The sequence below is a fragment of the Myripristis murdjan genome, chromosome 20, assembly GCF_902150065.1.
Source record: "Myripristis murdjan chromosome 20, fMyrMur1.1, whole genome shotgun sequence".
Taxonomy (NCBI): domain Eukaryota; kingdom Metazoa; phylum Chordata; class Actinopteri; order Holocentriformes; family Holocentridae; genus Myripristis; species Myripristis murdjan.
In genome coordinates, this window is record NC_043999.1 from 5,375,622 (window position 1) to 5,398,435 (window position 22,814).

Genomic DNA, 22,814 nt, shown 5'->3' on the forward strand with positions numbered 1-22,814 from the left:
ATCCTCTTTTCTTTGACTTGTGTTAACAAATTAGTCAGATTATGTTGCAATTATGTCGTTATGCTTTTAGAATAAGCGTGTCAGTCGCTGTTTAATGCGAGAGTTGCATTTTTTTTTGGGCGCTCATAAACACGGCCAGTGTCCCCGCTGCATGCCATCCTTGCTCTGCATAATGTCAAGCAGAAATTCATTAATCAGCCTACACAGTCTGGAGCCACACTTTCAGCAGAACAGTTTCTGGGAAGAGAAATGCTGTGACCCTCTGACAAGTTACTCTTAATGCCAGTGTGCATAAAGAGTAAGATCAGCCTCTCCCTCCCTCTCTTTTGAAACCTTCCATTAATAATCAATGCTAAGTGCTGGGAATCTTGGATTCTGCGCCATGGGAGACGAAGGGGATCAGGTGTTGTCCGTGAGAATGCGTATGTCTGTGTGTGTGTGTGTGTGTGTGTGCATGTGCAAGGACTGAGAGGATTGAACGGGGCAGGGTGCCGTATACCTTTCTAATGGATATCAATATCGAGCAAGACCATTATCGGCACATATACTGCTTTTCAGTCTGCCTCCCACTTGTCGTCTCCGCTCAGCTGCAGCATGAGTAAAGGCTTTTGGAAGTGCTGAGTGATCCTCGCCAACGTCTCACTCATTCCTTCCCTAAACAGACGGACTTGTTTCCATTTTAGCACCCAACACTTAAATAGTTCTATTCCAGACTGCAAAGTAGTACATCATGTATCATTTATCAAAGGTGATCAGTGCATAGATGAATAAATAGATCATTATGTAAAGAGATAAGCGAACAAACAAACCAATTCATCAGTTAATTCATAACACACGTTAATAACTAAAATACAAGTAAACATACATGATGCATGAACTCTCTGGGCCAAGTAGTAACAAGAGGCACCATCTCTCCCAATTTCATCAAAATCAGATGGCGGTCTATTATTTTTACATTTTGACCTTTAATTAGAGCACCGCAATTAGGCCAGTTGTTATATATTTTAACAGCACAGTACCAAAATGCATCATCCCGCCAAGTTTTGTCAAAATCACACCAGCAGTGATGAATATATAACATTGGATTCAAATTTTGACATTTAATTACAGCACTCAAAGCGGGCCATTTAATGTCAATTATCGCAATAGTTGAATTTTGTGTTAAGTTTTAACCGGTCGAAATGACGGTGCAGGAGCTAGGATCTTGAAGTTTGGTTTAACAGATGACCTTTAATCACAGCGCCCCCCTCAGGCCAATTAGCGCCAAGATGCATCATTCCTCCAAGTCAAGTCAAAATCGTACCAGCGGTGTCTGCGATGCCATGCTTGAGTTTAAAATTTTGACCTTTGATAAAAATGGCAGCATTAGGCCAATCAGTATCAGCACCAAGATGCACCAAAAATCAAACTAACAGTGTTTGAGATATTATTAATTTACAAATGAATGGATGGATATGGCCCTCCTGATTTCTTTGCTCAGGGAAAAAATAAAACAAAATCCACAAGCTGACCTTTATCATTCAATATCTCTAAATTGTACACTTAATATATCTGTCGACCAAAGATTTAAGGAACTTGCTAATCTTAAATAAACGAATACATAAATTAGGACCACTCATTCCTTTTAGGTCCGATCAGTGTGTGACTTTGTTCAAATGGTGGAATGGCCTTCGTAATTGATAACAAAGTCCAGGACATTTTTTTTTTCAGCAAATATCAGGGGTTTCATTTGAGGTCCAGGCGAGCAGGTGAAAAAGTCCCAGCTGGACTTCTACCCTGCCGATGGTCTCATCTGTTCATCTGTTGGCCTCGTCTCCCGGCTCCCCAGACACCTGACCTAACACACCCCGGCTCTGCATCCGCCCTCAAAAACAAGGTCTTGTCATGTGAAAACTACAAACAGAACAATGTGCTCCACAGATTCACACCTGGGAGGAGTGCCACTTAACTCCCGCGAGGAGCTGAAACTTTATTTAGGTTGTGGAAGTGCACAGCAGCACATTTGGAAGGCTGGGAAAGCAGCAATCCTTCCGGCTTGTCTTGTTTTAAGATTTAATTTGTTTTTCTGTAGTCTAAATGAGAGGTCGTTTTTTTTTTTTTTTTTTTTTTAATTAACCTTTTATGTCAGTGTCTTTAATTTGGACAATATTTTTCCATTAAAGCGGCACTAACTGAACAATTTCTTATGGAATAATATACCCTCTTGTCAATCATAGACTGACTAAAGGTGGTGTCATCGATTTGGCCTATTTAGCCAATTTCATTTCAATTTTCCAGCATGTACAAAACAAGGAATGGAAATCTTCTTGGCTCTTATGAAGCATCAAATTGAAACATAAGACCAAAAAAAAAAACAAAAAAACAAAAACAAAAACAAAAATAAAGCAGCAACAAGCAGCTGAATCCGTGTATCATTCGTTCTTTCTATTTTCAATTGCCAATCAAAAAGTAAAAAATGAAAAAGTGACTGGTTATTTTGATATTTGTTTTTTAATCTAACACCAAAATCCAAAATATGCCTGGTTTTTCATAGTTCAATTTTAGGCTCGGATCAAAAATACGAAATGGAAAAACGGGAATCAGGGCTGAATTTGATTTTATTATTTAATTGGTCCGGTTTACGTGACCCAGAAGTTTGGTAATGAGCGGTAGCTCACAGTAGATCACAGCAGCCAGGAGCATTCAGTCCCGCCACCCTGATCATCGCCACCATGGATAGTTATTACGTGTTGTTTCGAGGACCAAAGCGTGTGACTCTAAAAGAAGAGGACATGACAACCGAAAAAATCAGCTGAGCTGAGCGGCACCGGACGCTCACCTGTCAGATCCGGCAGACCTGACCGGGTGGGCACGGTACCGTCCGGTGCCGCGGCCGGCCCGCCTGATGCCGTCCGGTGCCGCGGCTGGCCCGCCTGATGCCGCGGCCGACTGGCGCCGCGGTATGAGTAGTAACATGGAAGGGCGCAAGCCAGTAATTTCGCCTAGGGCGGCAACATAGGCAGAACCGCCACTGTGCAATTTCACAGAAAAGGGCCGGCTTTCCCAGATCGGTTAAGAAGGTCTCCGGAGCTACTACCCATCATTGTTAAGAAGCTCAGCTGATTTTTTCGGTTGTCATGTCCTCTTCTTTTAGAGTCACACGCTTTGGTCCTCGAAACAACACGTAATAACTATCCATGGTGGCGATGATCAGGGTGGCGGGACTGAATGCTCCTGGCTGCTGTGATCTGCTGTGAGCTACCGCTCATTACCAAACCTCTGGGTCACGTAAAGCGGACCAATTAAATAATAAAATCAAATTCAGTCCTGATTCCCGTTTTTCCATTTCGTATTTTTGATCCGAGCCTAAAATTGAACTATGAAAAACCAGGCATATTTTGGATTTTGGTGTTAGATTAAAAAACAAATAACAAAATAACCAGTCACTTTTTCATTTTTTAATTTTTGATTGGCAATTGAAAATAGAAAGAACGAATGATACACAGATTCAGTTGCTCCATCCAGAAAAAAATATCTTCACCTTTACCAATATCTAGGTTTAAGAAGTGTGCAGTTTACTGACATCTTATATGATTTCTGGGTAATGAAGTTCTTCACACAGGGTTACGAAAATATGATAAGTTACATAATTCTTTACAAGGGTGTCACAAACCATTGTACTTGTATGCAGGATGCCAGATACTTAAGTAAGTAATATAAGTAAGGGATGATCAACTTGTAGGTGTGCATTAAACGGTTTTAAAGTGCGACATGGAGACAAAGAACCATCCGATGCGATAAGCGAAGTGCCTTAAAACCGTTCAATGCACACTTACAAATTGATTATCTTGCTTATACCATGGTCACCTGTCAACAATACAAAGGAAAGATGAGGAAACAATATAAAAAAATCCAAAATTCCTCTTTCAGGTGAGAGCTGAGTTCATTTTTAGCTTACATTAGCCAGCTAATATCAGCAAACACTGGCTAATATTTCGTAATGTTAACCATGACATTATTCCCAACCTTAACCATGACAACAAACCATTTCCTAACCTTAACCAAGCAGTTTTGGTGGATAATGAAGCTAACAAAGCAAACTAAAGTGGCAAAATCAGAAATACTTGAATACTGATCTCTGAGGGGAAACTGGGTAAAGTAAGTAAAGTAGCTACTTGGGTCAAGTACTTGTTGGTTTCAAAAACTGTACTGAGTTTTGTACAGTGTTATTTTCCCCTTAAGTCTAGTACACAAGTTAATGGACAGCAATGTGAAGTGTGAAGTATTTCTAATCTTCCACTCTCAATCCCCTTGGAAGCTGACATTACACATGTATCGGTATTGTCTTCAATTTACGCTGCCAAATCAGTTTTCACACTTCATTTTCTCAGGGGTACAAGCCAAGTGTCAGTGTAGGAGATGTTAAGCTGACAGTAGACATTTATTCACATTTTAAATTTCACAAACTATGGCTACTGCTCTCATTTAGAGGGACTTGCAATGAGAGAATGGTTCATTGTTTTGTTCAGGAACAATGACAGGGTGTTGAGGGGCACTGGATCAAACCTATGACATTTTGGGTCCAGATATCTCTTACCACAAGACCACCCGGACATAAGTCTCATAAGTGAGTGCATGTACAGAAAACAGCCTGAGATAAAATATGTTTGCACAGACTCAGTGGTGTCTGCACTGTTGGCTCAACCAATCATGATTGGCAGGTAGAGAGGGAAAAAAGAGATACTGAGACAGAGAGAGCGAGGGAGGGTGCGAAAGAGATTAAAAAAATCATATATCTGAATCTGCTGGCCTGTCATGATGTCGTGTGAAATCAACAGGATGTTATCAAACACACTAAGTGGGGCGGTTTTACAACACAAAGATGCAGCTGGAGGAAAAAAAAAAAAATAGGAATAACCTGGAAAGTCTGCCTCATGTCTTGAAGAAAACCAAACCTACAATTATAGATCGGAAATCGTCCTTCCTCCCCTGCTCTCGCTAAACCCTGCTCGCTCATTTGCCCACTCACACACTGCGCCTGCATCACTCGCTCACCTACGAACTCGCCCGCTCGCTCGCTCGCTCATGCGGTGCAACGGACTTTATTGACATGACATTTAACGTGTCACCCAAACAACTTTTGAAAGGGACGATAATGATTATGAAAGAAAAGGCTGAGAGAACGGAAGAAAACAAACAGGAATTGACCACAATCTCAACAGATTAAATTATTAAGATGCATGACCTGTGTGTTTATGCAGTTTCACAAGGGGTAACAGCAAAACAAGCAGCGAGGAGAGAAATTTATTATAAGCGCAGGATTCACACGCTCGCTCGCTTATTTATTCAATCAACACTCAGTCACTTAATTTGCAATTATCTTTTTTTTTTTTTCCCCTAACCATCTTTCATTTCAGCACCCACCAGCTGGCTCCACATAGGGATTCAGTGGGCTGGTTACCCGCTAGAGAGTGTCCCTGTTGACACAGCAGTGACGCAAATCACCCAGCTGTGGTGTGAGCAGGTTTCCAGGGAGCCGTTCGGATGTTGGTTAGCTCTGTTCGACTCATTTGTCTTATTTGTCAAGGTTGAGCTTCGGGTTATTCTGTGACTTTTAAAAAGGGGGGAGAAAAAAAAAAAAGCCGGTCCACCTCGCCTCATTAAGCTATGAACACTTGCACCAGCAGTAGATGGTGCTCTAAACCTCTGCTCCACCTCTGGATACATTTTTTTTTTTTTTATTCCCAATATAGCAACAAATACAGATAGAGCTGTGTTTGTGCTGTGTTCTTGAGTTTTACATGGCCACCATTGAACCAGAATGAACTCCAATAAGTAATTAGCGGAATGTGACTTTAATTACACTGAAGAAAAACATTCCCACTACTCAGCTACCTGGTTTTTGGGTTGATGCTCAGTTGGAAAACCCGATTCACATCAAAGTCTAGTTATGAGAAACCAGGTTAAGATGCTTGGCCTCTTTCTATATGAATCAGGCGGACATGTTAACATTTAACTCTGCTCGTTTTCTTTTCTTCCTTTCCATCTACCCGAACTTGTGCTACTAGTGTTATTGGTACGTTTTCAAGTCTGCCGCTTTATGGTGAAGAGAAATTCCCTGACTTTTCCATGACTCTCCATGACTAAGATGTTGAATTTCACAAACCAATTTCATGAATGTCACGACTTTTCTTTGCGCTGACTCAAGGTCTGATTAAAATTTATTATTCTGTTTTCATTCTTAAGGGAACTGAACATAGCATGAAGATGGTGGAAAATAACGATGACATTTAGTTACTAGTTAAGATTTTTTTTTTTTTTTTTAATTAAGGCAGGCAGAAATCCATGATATTCCATGATTTGTCCCAATAATTATTTAAATTATCTGGCTTGCTGTCTAGAAGAGACTTTACAAAATTCCATCACTTTACAGGATCTTCCATGATGCTTGGACACCCTCATTTTGATGTCTATAAAAAAAAGTAACCATGCTCAAACAGGGAGGGTGAGCTGGCAGCTGAACGTTTCAATTCCTTTTTACTGGCAGACAGTTCCCTCTGTGGGCGAAACACCTCAGGTGGGTAGGAATATTCTGTTAACTGCTTTATTCATAGCAACACACAGACTTAATCACAGGGTATCAAGGGTTTATGTAAATAGCTAAACCAAAAATGAGACTTTCAACAAATTATGGCGATCAGCCAGGTTAATGAGTGCACGCGCAGCCAGGCAGTGATGGCTGTCGTGACTTCAGTGCCGTGCAAACGCAAACTCAGACTCTTTACAGGCTGTGAAACTCCTCATGCGTGACATAGACAGGTAGCGCATCCACAACCAAAATGTGACACCCAGCTGGAAGCCGCACAGAGCACACTCACAAGTCATTTTGTGCTAGACCGCTCTGGATAATTAGCTATTGCTGTGGGGCAAACAGGAGATATTCAGCAAATTACGCTTTGAAAAAAAAAAGAAAAGAAAAGAAAAGAAAAGCAGAGTGGGTGGATTCTTTTATTAGAACAATGCAGTTAGCACAAGACCACCAAAGAGCAGACCAGTGTGTAATTGACTTGTGTGTGCAGGTAATAAACATGTAAATGGTGTGTTTGTAGGATGGGGCTTGGAACGGTCGATAGGGAGGGTGAAGGCCTAAAGGGATTGATCCTCTGGCAAGACCCCTTCCTGTCAAGGTCAGGGTCCCGGGGTATCGATCACAAAGCCAGTCAGACTTTTCCCTCACACCGTGAAATTAGTTTATCACATTCAGTACACAATAAAAACACCAAACTGAAGTCTGTTTTCCTAAATTCTATTTCCTCTTCTCTTTTTTCAGTTCAGGGACCAACACAAGTTTCTCCAATAGCTGTACAGTAGACATTTACGATCTTTAAATACAGATGAACCGCATTTTCAGCTGGTTATTAGTTGATAAAATACAAAATAAATACATTTTTACATCTTGTGGACAAACCCAACATCACTGTGTATGTGGGACTTTTCATTTCACTGCCAATTTCTTTCCCACACTTTCCTATTTGTGACAGCAAGAAGTCACAATGAAAAGTTATATCTGTGCTTGTAGCTGTACTCATCTCATCTCATCTCTTCCTCAACCGCTTATCCGAAGTCGGGTCGTGGAGGAACCAGTTGGAGCAGGGGACCCCAAACTTCCCTTTCCCTAGCAACATCAACCAGCTCTGACTGGGGGATACCGAGGCGCTCCCAGGCCAGTGTGGAGATATAGGGCCCTATCTTGCGCCAGACTCCCTAAACCCGCTATTTGCGGATTTAGGATTTAGGAAGAGGCGTTCCCCCGTAAAATTGCTATCTTGTGCACCTCCCGCTATCCGCAAAACACCTGCGCTACCCGCTATATTATGAATAGGCGTGTTTTGGGCGTTACGCCAGTTAAACCAACTAGTGTGCCAGGTGCCATTGCCTTTAAGGGCAGGATGCGCTATCCTAAATCCTAAATCCTAAACCCGCGATGGAGAGAGGGAGGTAGATTTTCTCAGGGCTTCTACTGAGGCTAAAGCAAGTTGGCTTTATATATATATATATACATATGATATTTTATATTATAGGCGAGTTAATTCGGGAGGTGGAGCCACATGTGTCCAAGTGGACGTGTCACAAGGTTGTACTGATTGAGTAAAATCCCCGGCCACACCACACACACACAAGAGGCAGAGGTGGAACTATGTGTAAACTAATTTATTGACAAGGTAGATTGGGCAAATAAAATATTAAAAATAAAATACAGCACAGCTGCTGGCTTATGATAAAACAATAAAACGTGCTGGCATAAGTGTCCAATTAAAACAGTCTTTCCTCTAAACAGTCTATATGAGTAATATACTCAGTCCATTCCGGCGGTGTCCCGGTATCAGTCCGACCGTGTGCGTGGTGTGGCTCCGTCGGGGCGCGCATTGAAGCCGCCTGGGCGCGCTCTCCTAACAGCCCAAACTTTAGGGAAAGCGGATAGCGGGTGGTCAGGACCACCCGCTATCCGCTTTCCCTAAAGTGTGTGCGCAAGATAGCAACTTTAGGGATAGCGCATGAAACACGCCCACGGACGCACCTCCAGGCGCACATGATGCAGTCGGCATAACGGATAGCGGGTAGCGGGTGGCACAAGATACCGTTTAGGGATAGCGGAAGCTCCTAAATCCGCAATTTGCGGGTAGCGGGTAGTGGCAGCGGATAGCGGGTGGCACAAGATAGGGCCCATAATCTCTCCACCTGGTCCTAGGCCTGCCCTGTGGCCTCCTCCCAGCTGGACGTGCCAGGAAAACCTCCCTTGGGAGGCGCCCTGGTGGCATCCTTACCAGATGCCCGAACCACTTCAACTGGCTCCTTTCCATGCAAAGGAGCAGCGGCTCTACTCCGAGTCTCTCATGGATAACTGAACTTCTCACCTTATCCCTAAGGGAAAGGCCAGCCACCCTCCTGAGAAAACCCATTTCGGCCGCTTGTATCCACGACCTTGTTCTTTCGGTCATGACCCATCGCTCATGACCATAGGTGAGGGCAGGAATGAAGACTGACCAGTAGATCAAGAGCTTTGCCTTCTGGCTCAGCTCTCTTTTCGTCACAACAGTGTGGTACAGCGAACACAGTACCGCCCCTGCTGCTCTGATTCTCCAGCAAATCTCACACTCCAATGTTCCCTCACTCCTGAACAAGACCCCGAGATACTTAAACTCCTTCACTTGGGGTAAGAACTCATTCCCGACCTGCAGTGGGCATTCCACCGGTTTCCTGCGGAGAACCATGGCCTCAGATTTAGAGGTGCTGATTCTCATCCCAGCCGCTTCACTCTCAGCTGTGAACCAGTCCAGTAAATGCTGAAGGTCACAGACCGATGATGCCATTAGGACCATGTCATATGCAAAAAGCAGCGATGCAATCCTCAGCCCACCGAACTGCAACACCTTCTCCTCCATGGCTACGCCTTGATATCCTGTCCATGAAAATCACGAACAGGATTGGTGACAAAGCGCAGCCCTGGCGAAGGCCATCACCAACAGGAAACAGGTCTGACTTACTGCTGAGAATCTGGACACAGCTCTCGCTTTGGGCAGACAAGGATTGGATGGCCCTGAGGAGTGCTCTCCTCACCCCATACTCCCGCAGCACCTCCCACAGAATATCCCTGGGAAACCAGTCGTACGCCTTCTCCAGATCCACAAAACACATGTAGACCGGATGAGCATACTCCCAGGCCCCTTCCAGGATACTTGCAGGAGAAAAGAGCTGGTCTGTTGTTCCATGACCAGGACGAAAACCGCATTGTTCCTCTTCAATCTGAGGTTCGATTATCGGTCGAACCCTCCTCTCCAGCACCTTAGAGTAAACTTTCCCAGGGAGGCTGAGGAGTGTGATGCCTCTATAATTGGCACACACCCTCTGGTCCCCCTTTTTAAACAGGGGAACCACCACCCCGGTCTGCCACTCCTTCGGCACTTCCCCAGCCTTCCACGCAATGTTGAAGAGGCGTGTCATCCACGACAGCCCGTCAACACCCAGAGCCTTCAGCATTTCCAGACAGATCTCATCAATCCCCAGGGCCTTGCCACTGCGGAGTTGTTTGTTCTAGTTGTCATCCTCCAGCTCTGCCTCTACCCTAGAGGGCGGGTTAGTTGGGTTGAGGAGTTCCTCAAAGTGCTCCTTCCACCGACCGACAACGTCCTCAGTTGTGGTCAACAGCGTCCCATCCCTGCTGTATACAGTCTGGATGGTCCCCCGCTTCCCCCTCCTGAGGTGCCGGAAAAATTAAGTCCACATTTCCCACAAACGTTGTTACTTCCTATTGCAAAGATGATATTGCTTCTTGGCTCCCTTCCCAACTCCAAGTTCATTTGTTTTGAAGAGCAAGAAGGCTAAAAAAAAAAAAACTCTCATATCATTGACCGTGTTTATGCTCCTTCTGTTTTGTGCCCTAAAGCGATCTCCCTTTGTGCTGTAAAACAATAAAGCAGGCGAGCTGTGTGAGCATATTGCAAAATATTATCATACTTTTACGAATGTGGGTGACTCGGTAGACAAAATATTGACATCTATCACTGGGAGGCTGAGAGAGGAATGCTAATGGAGCACTTGCTGCAATGAAAACCCTACAGTAAAATATCTCACATTAGTTTAGTTACCGCTTTGTAATTCAGTATAAACAGAAAGCATCTTATATTTAAAAGTGACTAAAAACCAAGTCCTGCAAATGTTAGCCAATAGCAGTCAAAATAACAGATCTTTTCATAACACAGTGTCTTTGGAAATCCACTAAAACCTAAAGGGGAGAAAAATGACTTTCAGCCATTTCATGTGTCTGTCTCCATCTGAGAACAGAATGGGATGGTGCAGCCTCGGGAATCATCCTGTCACAACAAAGCTCTTGCGCTACTTTTAATGTTTTGACATGAAATAGTGACAGCCATCCAGTACGCCCATGCCCCACTTTTTTTTCTGGCCATCATCTCCTGCTCATTCTATGTCCATTCTTTATTCTTTCTTCTTTTTTTTTTTAATCTATGAAACACCTCGGTGTGAGGGAGTGGGAGGCGGCACTGGTGGGAGGCGGGAGCAGAGGGGAGGTAGGGTGCAGTAATAGCGATGGATCCATTTTTATATGAAAGCTGACACTCACTGCCACATGGGAAGGGCAGCTTGCTGGAGGGAGGTAATGGTTTCCTCTCCTCCCTCCACTCCCTGAGGTGGGCCTAGTGTAAATTACATCCAGCTCAGCCTCTGCACAGCCAAGACCAGAGATGGCTCACACTCACCCACAATTCCCTTCCCTCCTCATCACCAGTTATATCCTGAGGGATGTTCCCACAGCGTTTGGCCACTATGGGACATCATCGCCAAGGCGGAGGAATGGCCTGCCTATATGTAGCGCTGCTATCTCTTTCTTTCACTCTCAGTCTGCTTAACTGTAGATATAAGAAGCACTCAAACTGCACGAGAGCATTTCTTAAACTTCCACTCAGAGTTTGGGAGGCCGCACGCTTCAGCACTTTGCACAAGGAGGCAGGGAGGTGCAGCTTTGGGAGGGGAGGGCTTCAAACCCACACAGCACCCTCCAGATCCACTTAAGTCAGATTGAAAGTGTCAGAACAGCTTGGATGGAAGGCAGAGTTGAGCAGAGGGAGAGAAATGGCAGGCAGACTGTGTTTCATGGCCTGTCAGGTCAGGATACATTATCCCCTGGCCATACTGTTTCTCATTAGCCCCCTGATGTGCTGTGAAGCACTGCCTGCCATGTACTGCAGAGGCCCAGGCTGGGCCGAGGTGGCACCTTGGCCCAGCTTGGCACCAGAAGGCGAGAAGAAGTGGAGAGTAGATGGGGGGCGAGAGAGGCAGCAGGATGGGAGAATGGTGAGAGAGCCCAGCCTGTAACTGAAGGGTTTTGAAACCCACAGCGGCAAGACTGTCGTCAAAGTTTCCCTGAGAAGGACACCCCAGACTCCATCTTCTCTCTCAATATAAGTCGCTCTGGATAAGAGCATCAGCTAAATGCCTCAGACTGAAGCTCTATTTGGACAGGATTAGGTTTACAGGGGAAGGTGGGGTGGTGTAATCATTACCAGAGCCGGAGCATGTGCATAATTTTAGTCCAGTCAGAATTCACCGTGTCAGAAATGTTTACAGAAAACTGCCAGTAGAAATCCAAGCCTCTTTCACCACCTGTAAAAGAACCAGTAAAAATAACCTCAGGTAAAACGAGTCCTGCTCAAACTGGCATCCCTGATATTGTTGGCAAATACTGTGTCATTTCCTATGGGAAGGCACTCTTGCTGTGTGATTGTGGACCATCTGCTCCAATTGCAGTTTAAAGTGACATTCACCCCACGCTGAGAATGGACTCAGATTCCCAAGTCTGGTCTAGTTGTGACTATTTCTTTGCTCTGGCAGCCATTCCATATTGATGTTGTTAAAACACAGCAACATTAATTCTTATTTCTGTAATTTAGGAGAAGGATCTTTGATTTTTGTGAATAACTGTCCAAATGTAGATGACATAATGTCAAATTGAAATGTTACCAGCACAGCTACAGTGGATTTAATAAAAGGAAAAAAAAATTCAATGATCTAATACATCAAATTTGGTATCAGTCACTCAGAATTAAAGCAGCAAGAGCTACTTTCCAGACTCACCATTTTGCACCGATGCTCAGGTAGAAATCCAACAGAGAAGAGGCAGGGAACCAATTTCTGCACTGACAGTCGCCTCAATAGACCAGAATGCAATACAGCCACAAGACAAGTTTAGGGTTCAAAGCAAGAAGGATAAAAAATATTCAGAGGGAAAAGTGCACATTGTATTCAGTTGAGTATTTTATGGCTCCAAAATGGCTTTAGACCTATATTCAGAACTTTTCTGAGTGAGGGGTGTGGCTCAGGCTTTTTCTCAACTCGACACTTACTGTCTCACCATTACTTTTGCTATCTCTACCATCTCCGACACGTAAAACATAACAAAATGTATTCATTTCTGGCGCTTGATCTAGGAGTTCTGGAAAAGCACTCTGGGAAACTGCCAACTGGAGCAGAAGTAGATGAAGCAGGTCGAGGGAATGTAAACTAAGTACTGGAAAGTAACTACTGGAATGCATCGAACATCACAGAATGAAGATAAAGGACCGTTTTATTATATTTGAGGGTGGATTTTTTCCTTCAACATACAGCTGTCCTGTGTTAACAGTTAACTGGGTTTCACATGAGCCTCCAGTATTATCTCGTCCAAACACGGCTTAAATTGTAGAAAGAGGAATGGAGCAAGTTGATGTTTGTATGCTTTGACATGTGTGTGTGTGTGTGCGTGCGCGCGCGTGTGTGTGTGTGCGCGCGTGCATACGTGTGTGCATACATATGCATTCTTTCGTAAATACTTGCATGAGTCAACACTTGTGTGTACATATGTATGAGTGCAGGAGTCTGTGGCAATCGGCCATCTGTCCCAAATCAGGGTGGGTCTGAAATAAGAAGCATCAAAGCAAAGGAAGGATTTATCTATGTGAAAGAGCTGAAAGCAGCTATGCAGTATACAGTTAATAATTAATGATGTTTCACTTTCTAATACAAATAAATTTGTTTGTTTACTGCTTGCTTATTGATAGAACGCTAATATGATTGCACCTGGATTCATTTTATTTATTTATTTATTTTTTTCAAATTTGCTGTTTGGAATAAATAAGAAAAAAAAACTGGGTGGTGCACAAGATGCCGCCCCACTCGAATAAATATAAAAACACGAATCCTGTGTATTTCCACTTTAAATATTTTGTTAACATGTATGCTTGCATAAGCAGTGGAGCAACAGGCCTGTTTCTCACTGGGACACGCATGGAGGGAAAAAATGACAACTTGCCGTGTCTCTGGGGCAGCCTGAACTGACGCACACGCAGATGGGTTGGGAAATAGCGAAGGGAAGGTGTGTGCATGTGTGTGTGTGTGTGTGCGTGCATGCTTTTGTGTGTGTGTGTGTGGTAGCACAGGAAGACAGGCAGGAAACGACCTGAAGTGGAAGGGGAGAACAGAGGAGGAGAGAGGGGAGGGAGAGGCAATGACAAGATGGGAATCAAAGCGAGTAAAGATGAACAGAAGTAAACTGTGAGGTCAGGAAATGTGACTGAAGGAGTGTGAATGTGTAGGAGTGAATAGATTAGTTCCCAGCTATATTCAGTTTCCAAATCACTGTAAATGAGCTATTCTGTGAGTTATTCTGTGATGCCTTCACTGTCGTTCAGCCAGGGCGGGGCTCTAAAACTATGGTCCACAATGACAAACGGCTTAAATCCCATTTCATTCAATCTCATTTTTCATTTTTCTCATTATCACGTGGTATCTCTGATAGGCTGACACGCTGAGCCCGGGTCGTAGCACAGTGAAGTGGCCCCTGATTCATTACCCTGTCTGGATTCATCCCCAGCTTTATTGGGGAACCCGTTGGCATCTGCAAAACAAGAAGCAAAAGCAATCCAAACTCTGTCACTTTCCTCCAATCTGAGCGTCGCCGGCACCGCCAGCGAGAAGCTGCAACGAGACAAATGCAGGGCTGGCAAGCTAATCCTAGGATCACATTGTGAATCACAAATGTGTGTCCGCTCTCCCCTCTCTCATCTCCGCAGCCAGACAGAAATAGCCAGTTTTGGCACGGCCATAATTTTGTCTCTCTCCTTTTGCACCCGCTCCTCCTGTTCCTGCCCCCCCCCACCACCCCCCACCCCACCCTCCATTGCCCCCTCCCCTTTCATTTCGAGCAGGGGCTGAAGTTATTGCATGTGACACACTCAGGAGGGAAAAGCTGGAAAAATTGCATTACTCCACAAAGCAGAATGCCATGGGAGCGGGGCAAGATGTATCTCCCGCTCCTTAATAACACTGGAATTATTTAAAATAGAAGCAGCAGCGGCGGCGGAATAGTTCTGAATCTATATTTAGATTGGGAGTGATGCGTCTCACCCTCGCAGCCGCAGCTCATATGGGATTCACAGGGGAGACATGCAAATGCATCAGGCTGGAGATCAATCTAGCGTGCTGCATGGAGTCATGCATAAAGACTATTTTCACATGATCGGACCGAGAGACATGTAATGAGAACGGCTTAGGCCTTCCTCACAGTGACCTCCATTTCAATACTGTACGTCAATACAGAATATTATGTATTTTACTTGAATGAAACTGTAATCTTTAGCATGTAAGCTGTTGTACCGTACTGCGGCCCAGCTGATAATAAATACTGAGCAAGATATATAAGCGAGAATGGCAGGTTCGAGAATAGCAGGTTCCCTTTTACAAGCCAACTATTTTTAGCATTTCCAAAGGTAAAAGTCAGAGTCTGCAAGAGTATCATCCTCCATTCATTCACTGACCAGTCACCTCGCTCCAGCTTGCTATTGCGACACAATTTCAAACATTATTACTTTGCAGGATCTTCCAGGAGCTAATTGCATTGATTAGTTGGCTCTAAATCAGTTAACTTTAATTACATTTGCACTGCATTGCTTTGCTAAGCCTATAGCTCTGCATGATCGCAGCTAAATTGCAATTACCCAGTGCCTCAAGCACCCAGGAGGAAGGCATAATGGCAGATTCATGTAAATCAGTGTTCTATGGGTGTTTATGTGGAGTGGTCATCTGTGAAAATAATAAGGCGCTTCACAACTTTGTTTGCCTCCAACAAACCAATTCATTATTTTCTGTCTGACTCAGAATGGAAAAGCATGTAAATTGATTTTCACTGATATAAAATACAAGAAAAACTAGAGGAGTGCACTCAGTAGAGTCCAGATCTCCAAATGAAGGCGAGACAATATGCAGAGTTTGTTAAGTGGCATGTTGGTGTGCGGGATGCAGAGAGGATGGTGTTGCATGTACATTGACTTTTTTTGTCCTCCACTGCTGTGATTTCTGTTCAAACGACCACAAATGTAATGTTTGTTTGAATGAATACAAGCCACAATTGTCTTACCTTGCCGTGTAAATCTGGATAAGTCCAGCGATGTAAAATGTCAATTTCAAAGTGAAAATTCCAGCAAAAGAATTCGCCAACTGATGTTAATTTTTTCATCTTTAGCAAGAAGAAATGATTTTAACCAAGTTTGACTCTGGGGCAACAGGACATTGTTGGTTGTCTGAAAGGAAATGAAACAAAACAAAACAAAACAAAACAAAAATCCAAACAGAAGCAGTTGTTGATCACTTGCAGCTGCTACCAGCTGGTTAAAGGAATGAGGATTTAGCACACAAATGAGGTATAAAACAAGTTTTTCAAAGGTTTTGAATCATCACAACCATGAGAGGTCCTTGATCATACAGTCATGACTGTGCACAAAAAATATTAGGCTGATTGCCCCAATAGTACGCGAGATTAGCTGCAGACAGACACACACACACACACAAGGACAGACACACACAAATAAACACATTATCCACTCTAGGCTGCCACCTAGTGGAGATAATGAGGTAAACCGGATTTGCGTGACTGAATTTGCGTCGCCAGTTGTTTGAGCTTCATTATATATTCTTAAAGTTCTTTGTTATATCATCTGCTTTTATTGGAAGTCAGTATCACAGTCTCAGTTAAAGTGTAATTGTGGTATTTTGCAACCTTGGCCCAATTTTCTCATATTATATATGTATATACCATGTATATTGTATCTTATTTGTTTTTTGTTTTTTTTTTTTTTGGTATTTGGTAAACAATTCTCACTGAAATTTGATCAGTCCCTTCGCGGAAGATCTACTTATATGCTTGCAAAGGTGTTCAGTTCTACAATACAATCCTTATGGGTCAATAAACAAAGATGACATCTAAAAGCACCCTAAGCATGTAGTATACAAAGTATACAAAGTCAGGTCTTCCTCAAGCAGTTTTGATGCCTCTATGGCTACTGCTTTAGCACCTCCTTGTTTACTCTTTGCTGATGATAATGAGCATTATCTCTCATTTGTATTACAAAACAGGGTCTAGATCAAAAGTGATGCTTTAAGACTAAAAAAAAAAATCTTCAAAGGAACAAGTCAGTAAATCTAACGAGCTCAGTCTCTGTGAAGGTCTGAACAAGTGCAGTCCGTACGCCGCAGCGTGAGTGGCTGGTCAACAGATGGTAGTGTTGACAGGCTGCCGGGTTCATTGGCCAGCCTGGTGTACAGTTAGCAGGGGGTCACCAACAAGCCCTGGGATGTTTGTCTCTGCCAGCCCTGCCTTATCACACACACCTTGGCTGCAAATATCCTGCTTATCACAACTCCATGCAGTTGTCAAAAAAAAAAAAAAAAAAAAAAACACCCAAACTGCATGATTTATGGACTGGGGTTTGTACTATCTGACAAGGCAAACAGTTCTGCCCTGTGCCAAGCTGTAGCTATAAAACTTTGGTGGGAGCTGATTCTGTTTGGCTGAGAGAGCGACAGTGTGAGCTGAAGGTCAAACTGAATGTCAACCTTCAGTCAAGGAGAAGATTCTTGTTTTCGGCTCAAAGAAGCATGGCAAGAAGATTATCAGCAAACATGTCAGAAACCGAGTGAATGAAAGGATGCTGGCATGCACGTGCAGACACACACACACACACACACACACACACACACACACACACACACACACACACAAAAACTATTAAGTCTGTCAGGCTTACCGGAAAGTAGAGCAGTAGAGCTCCACACAGGATGGCCTCCAGCAGGACTAAACCTGATGCTCTGATACTCTGCCCGAAGAAAAAACAAAACAAAACAAAACAAAACAAACAAAACAAAAAAAAAACAACGATTAAATTTGTCATTTATACACCAGTTACTCCCTTTACGTATTCACTTATCATACATATACAGTGGTGGAAAAAAGTTTTCGGACACCCTTAAAATTTTACACAATCTCACCATCTCAAATATTATCATGAAAAATTTGTGGAAAAATCTTTTTTGTGTTTGAAAAGGTGTGGCTGGATTAGACAGATACAAACAAACACAAATGATATTTTTTGTTTATTGTTTACAAGAAAAACTAACAAAACTAAATTCTTGACAGTTTAATCTTTATCTTCAGGCGTGTTTCCTGCGTTAGGTTCCTTGTTTTAGCCATTTTTGTGTCTGAAGAACTTTCAAATGTGCTGGCTTTATATAGACACCAAGCTTGGCAACAAAAATTGTGTCTTTTAATAAAAAGAACGACCTTCATCACTGGTACCAAAATGACCCAATACTCAAAATTTCTTATGTATTTTTATGGAACCAATCAATTTTAAGTTTTTAATGGCTTTTTTAGGATTTGTTTAGTATTTTGGCTGTGACTGTACTAAAAGAAATTGCACTTGAAGACCTAAGAGTGATTCTTAATGTAATATTTCACAAATGCATGGGGTGTCCGAAAACTTTTTTCCACCACTGTATTAACCTCATTAACTCTGCTGGTCCTATTGGTGGGTTTCTCCACATGCATGTTTAACACATATTCATGCATGCAGCACAGTTGAGCTCCGTTCCAACCTACACAACTTTATTTGGAAATCTTGTGGAGATCCAGCGGTTTCCAAAGATACCAAATAAGTCCTGCTGCAGTCCAGAGGAACGTGTATAAAATGATGCACAGGACAGCCAGATATGTTCTGTTTCATATGAATGTATAGCCATACAATAATGACTACTTGGCTTTGAATATTTCGCTCCCCATGTCAGCATCAATGAAGCATTGCAACCAGCAGAATAAATACGTGTCAGTGTAAAATATGAAATTTTTTTTCTAACCTTGAAGCTACTGAAGAGGAAATTTAGGGGAAAATCAGAGTTGGAGGGATTAAAAAAAAGAACTATATTTAAAAGAAAGCAGGTAAAAAACGAAAGTCGCCAAAAAATTTCTATTATGATAAAAGGCTAATATTTTTTTCTTTCCAAAATGGATATATAACATTTAGGAACAATACACGTGCATGTCCTTCATATTGTACCATATGAAGACGTTTAAAATAGTATACAATAGCAGGTATTATAATATTCCAGGCTGGCATAAAAGGGAAAGAGGCTTTTTTTTTTTTGTCGTTGTTGTTGCTTTAAAACTGAATGAGCTACAGTGAAAGCTATTGCCTCAAGGACTTTTTTATAGAAGGGTTCACCATTTCAGACAATTTCTATGCACCTCTTGCGTAAGATATTTAACAACATATCGTCCTCTAATTGACAGGATGCTTGAGGGGGCTTTCAAAGAGCAAAAGACAGCTGTGCCACCCATTTAAAAATACATTCAAAAGAAAACACAAAACACCTGCCCTGCTTCCTCATAATGGATGAGTTAGGTTTATCTTCTTACATAACAACAAAAATAATCATAATAATAACAACAATAACAAAGACAGGCGACTCACTGAAGCCCATCTATTTGTGGAAATTAACTGGTTTTAAATTATCAGTAAGTCTAGTACGTAAAGAGCTTTGAAACTAAGCCCTTAAACTTAGTTTGATAAGATTAATGGGGATTACATAAGTGTACTTTAAATTATGACAAAGCCCGAGAGTATCTCAAACTTTTATCTGCTTTATGAATGGGAGAGATCCATTGTTCAACTCCGGTTCATATAATGGCAGACTCTTCAGGTGTGTGCGAGATAGAGCGGCTAGATTTTCCCCTGTCAGTAATGTGGTGAATCTTCAGGCTAATCCTCACATTTCTCATGCTCAAGACAAAGCCTTTAATTAAGCCAATTAATTGACAGGCCCGACTAGAGGCTTAGAGGATTTCCTAAGTTCGGTCAAAAGTTTACTTGGGTGTGGAAAGTGAACTCAGTAATTAAATTGGTACTATGGCTAACTTTCACTTGAATTCACTTCAGCGGTTTCGCCACACAGCAGATGGTGCTGGGCAAAAATGTCTTGAGAGTGATGCACACCTAGACTGACCTTTAAAGTCATATTCTGTGATTTTCATAAAAATAAATTTCTGTTTTGCTACCTTCTATCACTGACTCATATGCCACAGTTACAATTCAACATATGGCCAGGCCACATCAAGAAACCATTTCTGGAGGCGGCAAGGGCGCTGTCTTTGAAATAACTGGAGTAGAAGAAATGGGTAGTTAGCATTTAACATTTATTAAAAAAAAAAAAAGCAGTGACAGCCATCATGAAGTGCCACCTACAAAAACAAAATGTCATACAAAAAAAAAAAAAAAAAATTCCAGGAGGACTGACTGGACTGACTACCATTGAAACTGTGAAATCCAAAGTCAAGTATAAAAAATGACAAATTGCAAATGTGCTTAATCGCATGCCAATTACAGGACACATTTTTATCTTTAAAAACTCACCCAAGGGGGATCAAACTCATAACCCTTACAGCACCGCCGCTATGCCATATAATTGGAGCAAGAGATCATTAGCAGCCACTAAGTTTTTATTGTTGTCCATTCCATTGGGTTTAATGAGTGCTCACACAAAGTTGCACACTCTTCTGTCAGATCAAACGGCCGCTGTCCTCGTGTTAAAAAAACGGAATAAACTTTAGGTTTAGTGTCATTACTGTACCATCGGCTGCTGTCCAAGGTGCTGACGGCGGGCTGATCCGTACCGCCTGAGCTGTTTGAAACGGTTTCAAAGCTTCATTGAGACCACCCGCATATGGAATCACTAGTTTATTCATCCAGAGGGCTTTGATGACCATATGGCTCACAAAACATCAAATATATAACAGATGAATATGCTACAATAACTGAGTCTTCCGCTGTCCCACGTGTGAGTCACTCTGACACACTGTTGCATTTCATACTTTTGTTCTTTCCAGTGTACATTAAAAACTCCCTTAAGGAGGAAAATGGTTAATCATTGTAGGAATATTACTTGTGGAAGCATAACCTAAACAAAGATATTAATAATGGCACACTAAAACAGAAAATAACTAATAGCATAGCATCTCACTTGGGAAAGCATTACATTGAAGATCTAAAGGTCACAAAGATTCAGCAAAAAAAAAAAAAAAAAAAAAAAATCCACCAGTCCCATATATCTTTTATTTCGGAGGGAAAGGATACTGTAATGGTTAGGAAAAAAAATTGGTCCTTATTATCACCAATGTTGTGTGCATCAAATGCAATGCAATGTGTCCTGTTGTGTGCCAATAAGTCAATTTGGATAGGAGTGTCAGCTAAATTATAAGGACTGAAAAGAATTCTCTAAAAGCTGTCAATACACCAAGTGGTTGTTAACTGTGAGATTTTGTTTGTTTGTTTGTTTGTCTTGCAAGCCTGATTAACCTTATTCGTACCTTATTCCTGCGGTAGTGGTAGACGAGCACCATGCTAACAAAGAGGATCAGCATGCAGAGGCACTGGAAGGAGAGCACGGCCAGGCGAAGGACGCCGTCCTCTCGTGCCACACAGGGGGTGTCGTCCTTGCAGTAGGCGCAGCCCTCCTGGCAGGGCAGGCAGTCGCTGGAAGACCCCTCGTCCGCGTTGGGACCGCTGTCTGCCACTTTGCCCTTTCTCCCCATCCCTTTCAAAAGACACGGAGGATTGATGTTACCGTTAAGGAGCATTAAGTAGCTCGTGACCTCTCCTGACCTCCATCAGTGACCAGTAGGAACTGTAACACTGATGCATCACTCCCCACCGACCGTCTCACACCATCCCGCTCACCTTTTTTGTCCCCTTGGATTGCTGTTGCCGTTAATCAAGAAAAAAAAAGTCACATTTTCACAACAGAGAAGAATCAGCTGGCTAATTTGAACAGAGGACAGAAACATCCAGTGAAAAAGGAATATATCATGATACAATAATAATAAAATTACTGGTCTGTTGTTTGATTTTTTTGGCTTGAGACCAAAATAAGTTTTTGCTACAAACAGAGTATGGTATAGAAAATTAATTTTGAAACCCCAAAAAATCCAGGCACCTAGTCCGGTAAATGTTGAATCATCAGTATTAACCAACAAATCCACACAGATATAGTCATTTTATGCTGTGAGTCAGTGAAAACCTGACCTATTGTCCCCTTTAAGTTATGAGTCATCTTAAGACCTTTGCTTTGTAAGTCATATCTGTGACTCAGAAATGTCTTAATTTCAAGTTGCAGAACTGATGTATTGCATTTTGATATTAAACTGATCAGTCCTCGCTCCTACACGGTGGTAATCGTGAATGTTTTTTCCATGATGTTTACAGAGAATAGAGGCAGACAGCAATGAAGGAGCCACTATCAATGCTCTCAAGTTTCTCGAGTTCCCCTGTTATTGGATTTTGGGCGGGGGGGGGGGGGGGATGATTGGGACCGGTATTGAAAGACAAACAAGAAGTGCATATCGCAGTCCACGACAGAATGAACCCTCCCGGAGTGTATATGCTGATCCTGTCCTGACCTTATGAGGGCTTATCGACATTGTGTCAACACACAAGAGATGGATCTATATGTGTGAACATGAAAAGTCAACATTGTTCCACTCTGTTCCGTCGCTGGCATATCATACAAGGCTGATGACTGCAGTTTCCACAGAGAAAGATATGACTAAAACAAACAGAAACGCAGCACATCTACGTTTTCATATCACAGATATCGAGGACAAGGGCAATGGGAGTTTAAAGGTTTCAACCCCCGGCTGTGTGGAATAATCTGGGTGTGGATAGTGAATGTGTAACGGTCTAACCCCTGTAACTTCTCTGGTGGAGTTGCTTAGTAGGCAACAGTAGATGGCTTTGGTTGCACTGGACAGCAAAATAGTGTTGTTTTTTTGTAACTTTATGATGTGAGGCATCAAAAACCAAACTGTCCCTGGTAAACTAAGGTGAAAAAAAAAACTCAAGGGGCAACATGAAGCTTGTGGATTTATTGGTTTGTGAAGAAATCCCATGAGAGATGCCCAT

The 22,814-nt window shown here is 42.5% G+C and overlaps 1 protein-coding gene across 1 annotated transcript in view; it reads right to left on the reverse strand.

The window, feature by feature from the left end:
- The window catches only part of gpr158a (G protein-coupled receptor 158a), a 79,891-nt gene that overhangs the window by 18,284 nt on the left and 38,793 nt on the right, over positions 1 to 22,814 (reverse strand). Inside the window, exons 4-5 of the mRNA XM_030078774.1 lie at positions 21,224 to 21,450; positions 17,613 to 17,681 (exon numbers count right to left, since the gene is read on the reverse strand). Of these exons, the coding sequence (XP_029934634.1) occupies positions 17,613 to 17,681; positions 21,224 to 21,450 (296 nt within the window). The remainder of the gene's footprint in view (positions 1 to 17,612; positions 17,682 to 21,223; positions 21,451 to 22,814) is intronic.